At 35.8% G+C, this 12,292-nt stretch overlaps 1 protein-coding gene across 4 annotated transcripts in view; it reads right to left on the bottom strand.

The window, feature by feature from the left end:
- The window catches only part of CARNMT1 (carnosine N-methyltransferase 1), a 44,281-nt gene that overhangs the window by 25,728 nt on the left and 6,261 nt on the right, over positions 1-12,292 (bottom strand). For all 4 annotated transcript variants that reach the window (XR_009503693.1, XR_009503692.1, XM_059924931.1 and 1 more), the window contains exons 2-3: positions 10,342-10,537; positions 9,335-9,498 (exon numbers count right to left, since the gene is read on the bottom strand). Coding sequence is in view for 2 of the 4 variants with exons in the window: in XM_059924931.1 (XP_059780914.1) it covers positions 9,335-9,498; positions 10,342-10,537 (360 nt within the window). In the remaining 2 variants the exon portion in view is untranslated. The remainder of the gene's footprint in view (positions 1-9,334; positions 9,499-10,341; positions 10,538-12,292) is intronic.

Below are 12,292 nucleotides of genomic sequence, written 5' to 3' on the forward strand. Positions count from 1 at the left end.
GTACCAGAATGACAAAAAAAAAAGTTTGATATTTTGGTGCACTTCATTTAAAGTTCATATATCTCTGTCCACTTTTATAACATTGACTACTTTCAGGGAAGGGAAATGGGTAGCTGGGTAGGAAACTTTATATCCTTTGAAACCTTTAAATTTTGAACCCTGTAAATGTTTTACCTATTCAACAATTTTTTTCAATTATTTACTTATTTTAAAGAAACATAAAGAGTTAATGTTAGAAACATTGAGAGTTAATTCATCCTTTTCTCACCAGTCTACATTGTATCTTTAAACAGTAATAATAATAATAATAATAATAATAATAATAATAATAATAACAACAACAACAATAACAGGGACTTCCCTGGTGGTCCTTCCAATGCAAGGGATGCGGGTTTGATCCCTGGTTGGGGAACTAAAATCCCACATGCCGCGAGGCAACTAAGCCCACGCACCGCAACTACTGTGCCCACGCACCACAACTAGAGAGCCCACACGCCACAACTACTGAGCCTGCATGCCAGAATGAAAGATCCCACATGCTACAACTAAGACCCAATGCAGCGAAAAATACATAAATAAATTTTAAAATAATAATAATAACAATAACAGATAAATAATAGTAAAATAATACTTGTGCTAGTTCAGTAAGTACCTTTAACAGTGACATGCCTTTTTAGTACAGCTAACATTGTTATGCTGACTGGATACCATGGTAATATACATGATTCATTGATCACTGAGTATGAACGAAATCATGTTTAAAGTGCTAGAAATTATGCTGACTTAAGCATTTGACATTCGGCCTTCCAAAAATACCCAAACTTTTGTATATTCCAACAGTAAAAAGTCTTATCACACAACCTACTTTTCAGAAACAAAGATGTTTTGAATTTTGAGAAATACCTGGATTTTATGTTTAAAAAAGCTATCAAGCTATATTATCCGTCATTTTATAAATAATATATACATTGAGAGAGTGCACCAACTAGGAACTTTAAGAATATATTTTTGGAAGCAGCAATATTTATAAAAGTTCCTATGAAATATATGAAAACATATATTTATAAAAAGTATGAAAAATAAGGAAATAATGAGACTAGATTATAATTCTAATAGTTGTAGATAAAAATTAACAAAAAAACTTGTAACGGGCTTCCCTGGTGGCGCAGTGGTTAAGAATCCACCTGCCAATGCAGGGGACACGGGTTCGAGCCCTGGTCCGGGAAGATCCCACATGCCGCGGAGCAACTAAGCCCGTGCACCACAGCTACTTAGCCTGCGCTCTAAAGCCCGTGAGCCACAACTACTGAGCCCACGTGCTGCAACTACTAAGCCCGCATGCCACAACTACTGAGTCCACGTGCCACAACTACTGAGCCCGTGCACCTAGAGCCCGTGCTCCGCAACAAGAGAAGCCACCGCAATGAGAAGCCCGCGCACCGCAACGAAGACCCAACACAGCCAAAAATAAATAAATAAAATAAATAAATTAAAAAAAAAAAACTTGTAACATTTATTAAAGTAAACAAAGGTAGACTTTAAGAATAGAAGAAAATTAATAGAACAAAGGAAAAAAACATCATCATTTCATCTGACACAGAAAAGGTATTTGACAAAAGGCAACACTCTTTCATGACAAAAACTCTCAGGATAATAGGAATACAGGGAAAATTCCTCAATATAAAAAAGGGTATTTATGAAAAACCCAGAGCTAACATCCTACTCAATGGTGAAAGACTGAAATCTTTCCCTCTGAGACCAGAATACTAGATACGGATGCCCCCTTTCACCACTGCTATGTATTGTTATGTACTTCCAGAGCTATTTAAATGGGAAAGGAAGAGGTAAAAACTACATTCACAGATGAGATGCTCCTATATGTAGAAAAACCCAAAGAATCCAGAAGAAAGCTACTAGAGCTAATAAACAAGCAAAGTTGCAGAGTACAAGGTAAACATAAAAAAGTTAGTTGTTTCTATACATCAGCAATGAACAATTAGAAAAGGAAATTAAGAAAACAATTCCATTTACAATAACATCTAAAAGAATATAAAACTTAGGAATAAATCTAAACAAGGAGGTGTTACATTGAAAACTTGTACACTGAAAACTAAAAAACAAAGCTTAAAGATATTAAAGAACACCTAAATAAATGGAAAGACATCCTGTATTCATGGATAGGAAGATTTAACATTATTAAGATATCAAAACACCAAAAACAATCTACCTATTCAACACACTCCCTAACAATATTCCAATAGCCTCTTTCACAGAAATGGAAAAACTGACTCTGAAATTCATATGGAATTGCAAGGAGCCCCAAATAGCCAAAACAATCTTGAAAAAGAATAAAATGTACGAATCACACTTCCTGACTTCAAAACCTGCAAAGCTACAGAAATTTAAATAGTATGGTACTGGCAAAGGGCAGACACATAGACCAATGCAATAGAATAGAGAGTCCAGAAATAAACCGTCACATATGGTCAATTGATTTTCAAGGACAGTGCCAAGACAATTCAATGGGGGAAAAAGACAGTCTTTTTAACAAATGGTGCTGGGAAAACTGGATATTCACATGTAAAAGAATGAAGTCAGACCCTCACCTGATACCATATGCAAAAATTAACTCAAAATGGACCAAAGACGTAAGCTTAAGAACTAAAATTATAAAACCCTTAGAAGAGAATATTGGGGAAAATCTTCATGACACTGGATTTGGCAATGATTTAATGGATATGGTATGAAAAGCACAGGTAACAAAAGAAAAAAATTGATACACTGGACTTCAAATTATAAAATTTTGCACATCAAAAGACACTATCAAGAAAGTAAAAACAGCCCACAGAACGGGAGAAAATATTTGCAAATCATATACCTAACAATGGATTAACACATGCAAAAAAAAGAAAAAGAGTCAAATCTTATCACACAATCTTATCTATGACAAATCATCTTCAATCCAGACATAATAAAGTATAAAAATGCATTAACAAAGCCTATGGACAATAAAAATGTAAACTGAAAGCTTGTCAAGTGAGTAATATACATGTCAAGCATTTGAAATCTGAAGTATCTGTAGTTGAATTATTTGAAATCTGCCTAGCTTTGAAGCCTAAGAATAAACTTCTTTCTAGAAAAAACATGTCACTAAAAAACTTCTTTCTAAATCGTATCTGCAGAGCACACACAAAAAGGCAGTGAATTATTACTGATTCTACATCTGAATCTTGTGCATTAGATATCTGGACATGCAGAAATAAGCAGTCGTCTTTTTATTTCTTTTTTAAGTCTGACAACATGGCTGAAATAATGATAAATTCAATTGTGGGGCGTCCAAAGTTACTCGCTTACTGAGCTATTTCTGGGTCTCACACCCAGAATACTATACACTTGACTGAAGAAATATTTATAGAATTGAACATCAGTAGTGTCATGACTTCATCAACAATGGAATAAAAGTTATGAAAACTTTAAGTGATTAAAAAAAAATCAAAAGTATACAACGAATCTATTATCCCTTCAACTGTGTGTTCAGAACATAATTACAGCACAGCATGCCAAAAAACTACTGGTCACAAGCAGAAATACATTGGGTGATTTTCATACTTATTCAGCTAAAGACAATCTACATGGCACACAAACATAAAAGTATTCAAACAAGGTGAACAGCATCCATTACATGTTAAAGGCTCACTAAATAAAACAGATTTTTTAAAGTCTTTCCATGGGCGTATCAACAGACTGGCATAATAAAGAATCAGTGAAGTTCAAGTAAAGTCAATAGAAATTATCCAAACTAAAATATAAAACGAGTTAAGCGGGAGGGGCAGTGTAGAAAAAGAGCCACCTGAAACCTGAGAGACAATAGCAAACAGTTTAATATATATGTAACTGGCATCCCGTAAGAGAAAGAAATAGAAAAAAAGGTAGGAGAAATATGTGAAGAGATAAGAGCAAAGAATTATTGATTCGGTGATATATATCTACTCAACCCCCAAAAGCAAAGCCAACCTCAAGTGGGAGAAACACAAAGAAAACCACATCTAGTCACACTGCTGACAAAGGTGGGGAATGGGGTGAAGAGAATGGGGAGTAACTGTTTAATGGGTATGGGATTTATTCTGGGTTGATGAAAATGTTTTAGAAGTATACAGAGATGATGGATGCACAATACTGTGAATGTACTTAATGCCACTGAATTGTTTCCTTTAACATGGTTACTTATGGGGCTTCCCTGGTGGTGCAGTGGTTAGGAATCCGCCTGCTAATGCAGGGGACATGGGTTTGAGCCCTGGTCTGGGAAGATCCCAAACGCCATGGAGCAACTAAGCCTGTGCGCCACAACTACTGAGCCTGCGCTCTAGAGCCCAAGAGCCACAACTACTGAAGCCCCCACGCCACAACTACTGAGCCCGCACACCTAGAACCTGTGCTCTGCAACAAGAGAAGCCACTGCAATGAGAAGCCTGCACACCGCAAGGAAGAGTGGCCCCTGCTCACCACAACTAGAGAAAGCCTGCTCGCAACAAAGACCCAACGCAGCCAAAAATAAATAAATTAAATAAATTAATTAAAAATAAATAAATAAATAAAACTAAACCAAGATACAATTTCCCATCTATTAGATTGGCAAAAGTTCAAAAGCTTAATAATACAATATATTTGGCAAGGCTGTGAGTAAACAGGCACGTTCATATATTGCTGGTAGAAGGCAAAACAATACAACCCTTATAGTGATATGTGGCAATAATTGTGGCAGACAGACTCTAAAGTGGTCCCCACCTCCTGGTGTTCACGCCTTTTTATAATTCCTTCCTTTGAGTGTGCCCCGGGCCTATGACTTGCTTCTAACCAACAGATGTCACTCCTGTGACTGTGTTACATTAGAAAAGACTCCACTGAGTCTTCTATAATGTAACAGAGCCTGCTGGCTCTAGAGACTTTCCTTGCTGGCTTGATGAAGTTAAGTAGCTATTTGTGAAAGCCCACAAGACAAGGAACTGTGAGAGGCCTCCAGGAGCTGAGGTAGGTTTCTAGCCCTCAGTCAACTAGAGCCAGGGCCTACAACCACAATGAAACAAATTCTGCCAACAACCTGAGTGAGCTTGGAAGTCAATGCTTCTATAGTCAAGCCTCTAGATGAGAACACAGCCCAGCAGACATCTTGATTACAGCCTTATAAGATCCTATACAGAGAACTCAGTGAAGCCATGCCCAGACTTCTGAGCCACAGAAACTATGAAACAATATGTGTTGTTTTAAGCAGTTAAATTTATGGTATTTTGTTGCACAGCAACCAATATACATTTACCTTTCAGATGCAGCAATCCCACATCTAAGAATTTACACTAAAGATACATCTCCAACAATATAAAAATATACATGCACAATGTTATTAACTGTAGCATTATAATTGCAAGATACTGCCAGCTACTTTACTTAAATAACCAAATATAAGAGACTGGTTGAAGTATTCTGAAACTGTTTAAAAAAAAAAAAGATTGAGTAAGATTTCCATGAACAGATACAGAGCTAATCGAGGATTAAGTGGAAAAAGGAAAGAGCAAAATAAAATATATAGTATGCTCCATTTTGTGTATGAAAAAGGGGGTACTTATCTGCTTACTTCCATTAAAAAAAAACAGAAAAACACAAGAAGGATACATGAGAAATCAATAATATTGATAACCTACATGGCAGAGTGGGGGTGAGATGGAGTATCGAAAAAACAAGGGAAGGAATGACATTTTTTCTGAATATCACTTTTTTGTATAGTTTTGTTGAGATGATTAGTCCACAAATCAAAAAAATAAAAAATCAACAAGAATGGGGTAGGGGGCAGGGACACACAACCCTAAAACTCAAAGAAAACAGAAACAAATAAACCTAAGTATACTGAATTTCACATAAAAAATATAACCACAGTGAGATTGCAAAGGCTGAAGGGGAGCTAATTTGAATAAACTGTGAAGAATATTTTTATTAAAAACCCTTAATTTAGGGGGAAAAATAATTAATTGCTAGCAAATCCTGAACTTTTGGGGTAGTTTTGTTTTTCCTACAGTATGGAGGTAGCAATTCTGAAACATTTTGTGTGTATTGTGGACTGAGTGAATGAACAAATATACTGATGTTGTCAGAAGCCAGGGTTTTCACTGTGGAAAAAGACAGACAGACTTAAAGAATGGGGGAGGGCTTCCCTGGTGGCGCGGTGGTTGAGAATCTGCCTGCCAATGCAGGGGACACGGGTTCGAGCCCTGGTCTGGGAGGATCCCACATGCTGTGGAGCTACTAGGCCCGTGAGCCACAACTACTGAGTCTGCGTGTCTGGAGCCTGTGCTCTGCAACAAGAGAGGCCGCGATAGTGAGAGGCCCACGAACCGCGATGAAGAGTGGCCCCCGCTTGCCGCAGCTGGAGAAAGCCCTCGCACAGAAACGAAGACCCAACACAGCCAAAAATAATAAATAAATTAATTAATTTAAAAAAAATAGTTGCTTATTTATTAAAAAAAAAAAAGAATGGAGGAAGCCAAGGGAGGAACCCAATGGGGTTGGAATAGAATTGAAGATATCAGTATGAACTCATTATTTCTTGTGTTTGGTTTGTGTGTGTGTTCTGTCCACTGAAAGGCTCATAAGCAATGACATCTTAGGAACAGTGAACATGCCTAGTGCCAGATCTTGGTTTCGACCCACCATTCCACATTAAAAGGAACCAGGTCCTTGGAAAAACACTCAATTTCAGGACTGAGGTAGTGAAGATACAAGATGGTACTGAAATATCTTATGTCAGAAAGTAAAGAAGTGCTCAAAAAAATGACAGAGGCATGCCATGCCAAAAGGACATAGGCACCAACTGACTGAACTCCTGCTGGCCAAACCTGAGGAAATCTGAAAAAGAAAATTTTAAAAAAAATGGTAATGGACTATAACCTATTGAATAAAATAGGAACCATGAGTCTTTCCTGTAATAGATAGTTAGAGCAGAATGCTGACTGATAATTGTAGAGTTAGAAAATCACCATTCCACAACCATCATAGCAGAGGTTAGTTCATGTAAGATTCAATGGATGACAATTCTAGGAGGCAGAAGGTTTGAGAAGGAGCAGGATATTAATTGCATGGTGTCAAAGTGTCTCCTCAGAAATTTCTTATTGGTTGCAAGAAGAGAAACAGTGGACTTCCCTGGTGGCTCAGTGGTTGAGAATCGCCTGCCAATGCCGGGGACACGAGTTCGAGCCCTGGTCCGGGAAGATCCCACATGCCGAGGAGCAACTAAGCCAATGAGCCACAACTACTGAGCCTGCGCTCTAGAGCCCGCGAGCCACAACTACTAAAGCCCGCGCGCCTAGAGCCCGTGCTCTGCAACAAGAGAAGCCACCGCAATGAGAAGCCCACGCACCACAAAGAAGAGTAGCCCCCGCTTGCCGCAACTAGAGAAAGCCCACGCTCAGCAACGAAGACCCAATGCAGTGAAATTAATTAATTAATTTTTTTCTTTAAAAAAAGAAGAGAAACAGTAACTAAACAGTGGGAAAACCAAATAACATCTTGATTAGAATCATCAATGATGGGCTAACAGACTTTGCATGTCTCTGAAGGTGATATCCTGAAAAGGATACAACATCAATTATCTATTATTTTGAGAGAGGACATATAACCTAGATCTAATCATGAAGAAACATCAGACAATGTCAAACTGAGGAAGAGCCTATAAAATAACTTACTTGTATTCTTCAAAAATGTTAATGTCATGAAAGTCAAAAAAAGGCCTAGGAACTGTTCCAGATTAAAGACATTAGAATTAAACATAACACAATATCCTGGATTGGATCCTAGACTGTACAGAAAAATAAGTGTCATAAAGGACATTATTAGGATAATTTATGAAACTTAAATATAGACCATTGATTACAAAGCAGTAATCAAGTTTAAATTTCCTCAATCTGGTAACTGCACTGTATGCTTATGTAAGAGAGTATCATTGTTCTTAAGAAAAAAACTCAAGTATTAAGCAGTAAAAAAGCATGATATATGGAAACTGATCTCTCAAATAGTTTAAATAATAATCGTGTATATGTATGGCTGTAGACAAACACATAAAGGGGGGAAGGAGGAAGGAAGGGAAGTAGGAAAGGAAATAAAGAAGCAAATGTACAATGTTAAGAATTGGTGAATTTAGGTAAAAAAAAAACATATGGGAGCTCTTTGTACAATTCATACAATTTATCTGTAATTTTGAAGTTATTTCAAAATAAAAAGTTTTCCAAAAAGAGAGGGAGAGAAGGGACACACACATATGTATGGAAATTTCTGGATGGATACATCCAAACTTAAAGATGTCAATCAATGAGGAGGGGAAGAAGATGAGGAAAAGGAGCCTCTCTCTCTATAATGATCCTTTTAAACAATAGACTGAACTCCATCCAGTGGTTCTCTTTAAATATATAACCTGTAAGTCAGGTTCCTAACCTGGGATCCATGGACCAAAGAGGTCTATGGACAGAATTCACTGTATTTATAAGGGAGTGGAAAAAAATTACATTTTCATTTCATTAACCTTTAACTGATTATTTTTTTGTCAATTATGAATGTAGACAACAAACAATAGTAGTTTTAGGAGTACCTGTAACTGTATCACCAATAGAAATCATATATATTTTCACTTCACATTAGCTGCTGAGATTCTCAAAATAGCATACACCGTTCAGTTATTTTCAAAGTACATTAACACTTCCTGCTAGACTTTTATTTAATGTGATACATGATAAAAAGCAGGTTACATAACATTTGCTTTTTAAGTATTTTCATTAAGTATATTCCAAAATAACTGGTTTCTTTGTAATCCTATGTATGTTATTTTATTCACTTATAAATGTTATTCTGAAAAAGAAAATTATGAGCTTCAGACTGCTCAAGGTTTTCATGGCATAAAAAAGTTAAGAATCTCTTCTCTTAGCTATAGATCCCTCACTTGTTTACAAATATGCCATAATGAGGAAAATTAAAATAGTTTGCAGCTTTTTGCTCTGCTATAAGGCAAATTATAAAAAAAAGACGTCGTTGATAATGAACATTCAATCTAATCTTCTCATTATGTAATTTCTAGATAGAGTAATTTCCCATAGTGCTAGAGCAATAATCATTCAAAACACTAACTGCAATCTCACACAAAGTACCCAAGAACAAATATAACAGCATACACCCACACATGAAAAAATACAGGCACACAGCAACTTGTAAAAATGAATCAACACTGTGCAATGTCTCTTAGAGAAACTCAGTGCTTACATATCTTAAAGAAACTGGTTAAAAACAAGATACTATTTACCATCTCTCTTTTGGAAAATTTTTTAAAATTTCTTTAATGATTGGCTGGTAGCAGGCATCCCTTTCTGCTTTCCCAGTTTCACTCCAGTCTCTCACAAACTGTTTCAATGTGGATTTTAACTTATCCATGTCAAATGTAGATGCTGGCATAATCTTTCCATTCTCCTGTTTAAAAAACAGAAATCAATTAGTTTCTCAGAAAGTAATCAATCTTGAATATGATTAAATAAACATGCTACTAAGGGGCTTTATAGGTGGTTTAGAGGGTAAGTCACTAGCCTTTCAACTCGACCGGGGTTCAAGCGCAGCTTGAGATTCTAAATGAAAAGAGTTTGGTGGTCTCACTTCTACCCTCAATACAGTATGGTCCATTAATCATGAAACCACCATATAATTAAGCAGTCTTTACTCAGGAGAGGACCAGAACTGAGCCGCTATGGAGACCAAACATTCTCTCGGTCTAAGAGAGGAAAGAAAGTCCCTCCAGGTCATTGATGGAGCAGCATGGAGAGGCTCACACTGGAGTGGCCCAACTGTATCTATCCTGTGGATACAAAAACAGGACTTCAGTTTCTATTACTTCCAGTCCCTTGAGATTTATAAGTGAAAATAATCTTTTAGAGTAAAAGATGAATATCAATAGATGCAAGATTCTGAAGATAACGTTTAGCAAGGGAAATTAATTTCACACAGCTAGTAAGGTTGTTGATAAAAATGTAAGTCACTAACTCCATATGCCACAATAGGCGGAACACTACGTGAAAAGTGTATCAAAATGCCCACAATTATCTTAGTACTTTTAGGGGGAAAAAGTCAGTGAACAAATCCAGTTTCTGGCATACTGTTCTATTAAGCCTAATAAAATGACTGAACATACAAGTGAAAACATTCTCTAAGTAGAGCCAATGACTCTTTCATTTCATAAAAATGAAATCCAGGAAGATAAAGATCTCAAAATATAGAAGTGAAACTCTAAAATAAAAACAAATAGAACAAACTTGCACATACATCTTCTCCATATTCTTTATTTTCAAACATATGTATGCAATCATTCACAATGGTGAGTAGTATTTCTTGATTATGATCAACGCATTTCCGGATCTTGTCCAAGTGAAGAAGAAACTGCGGAAGTAGTTTCTGCTGATTCGCTGGGAGTGATCGAAATTGTCTTTCTGTTCGGTGCACTCGCTCATGCATACTGGTGCTAAAACATAAAAGGTGTTTTTTAAATTGGCAAAGAATTCTCACCAGAGGCCAATCTTATTTTAAGTTTGCCTTCCTGTACAATTATTTCCTTATAATGTTGGATACTGTCCAGCCATTTTCAATCTTTTGGTTTCTTAAAGGATATCGATTTACAAAGTTTTGTATATTTTCATGTTATTACAAACTCTCTAAGCAACCAAACAAAAGACAAATAGTTAAAACACCTGCACCAATTAGAAGGGAGAAAAAAAGGAAACGTAAAGAGGATTAATGCACAACATGTTTATTTTTATGATTTCAATTTCCAAAATTAAAATTTTCAGCAAAACAGCTTTGATTTTAGAAATTTAGATTTTAGAAATTTTAGATTTCTCCATCCAGTAGCAGAATGCTGCTCTGAAATTAGAATATATACAAAATGTGTTTTGAAATTATTAAGAGCCAACCAAGTTGAATTTTTTTTAATATTGTAAAAGATCTTATATACTACAAAAGTAGTAAACAAATGAAAAACTGAAATTCTATAGCTTTTTACATGACGATATTCACACTTTGTATTCCAGAAGTTTCCAGATAACTCTAAAGGTCACTTTGAGGACTTTTTAAAAAAATAAAACGTAAAAAGAACATCATTTTTAAAACTTAAACATTATACTCAAAATGAAATGTCATTTTACATCAATCAGATGGGCAAAATTTTAAAGCCTGACTATATGAAATATTGGTAAAAGTGCGGAAGATTTAGAATATTTATATACTGATTGATGGTGGGTGCATAAATTAGTACAACCACTTCAGAAAATTTAGCATTACCTAGTAAAGCTTAATATGCAGACTCCCTATAACCAAGCAATCATACACCTAGACACATACTCAAGAAACTCTTGCAAATGGGCACATGACACATGAATAAGTCTCATCACAGCACTGTAAGAAATAACAAGCAAAAAATCTGGAAACAACCCAAAAAGTCTATCACCAGTAGACTGAACGAAGAAAATACAGTATAGTTATACACAGAATACAGTTAATAAATCCAGCTACACACAATAATATGGATAAAACTCAGAAACAAAATATTTGTTGACAAAAGCAAGTTGCAGAAAAATACATAATGTACAATTCCATCTTATATAAAAATAAGCAATATATTGTAGGGAATAAACATATGTAGAGAAACTACAAGTAAGGAAACGAAAATGCAGGAAAATGATGTCTTATGAAGGGAAAAGGATAAGATAATGTTCTTTTTGTAAACCAGGTGGTAGGTGTTCACTACATCATTCTTTACATTTTACAGATACAAATAACCAAATACATAAATGCATATGCTTCTTTTAAATGTCCTCTGGCATTTACTCAATATTAAATGGAAATGAAAAATATTCTTTTTCATTTGGTTGCCTGAGTCTCTCTATTTATCCAAATAATTCTGTCATTTTATCATATGTCAAATTACTCTATAATTTCTGAACAGTCATATTTAAAGAGGTTCTGAAGAAACCTGACAGAACTGAAGCAAAAACCTGGTTACATTTTTAGAAGATTGTGTGTGGTGGTATTCTAGGGGTGGTTAGGGATAATGTGAAACCAAGTAGGCAGTGGCTGCACTAATGTTTGCTTTTTTTCCCCCCTGGAGACAGTACAGCAGTGAGCTCTGGAGTCTAACAGATCCAGATTGAAACCCAGGTTATGCTACCTATTCACTATGTGACCCTTGGCAAGTTACTTCCTTTCCCTGTGGCTCAACTGT

The sequence above is a fragment of the Balaenoptera ricei genome, chromosome 6 (genome assembly GCF_028023285.1).
Source record: "Balaenoptera ricei isolate mBalRic1 chromosome 6, mBalRic1.hap2, whole genome shotgun sequence".
NCBI lineage: Eukaryota > Metazoa > Chordata > Mammalia > Artiodactyla > Balaenopteridae > Balaenoptera > Balaenoptera ricei.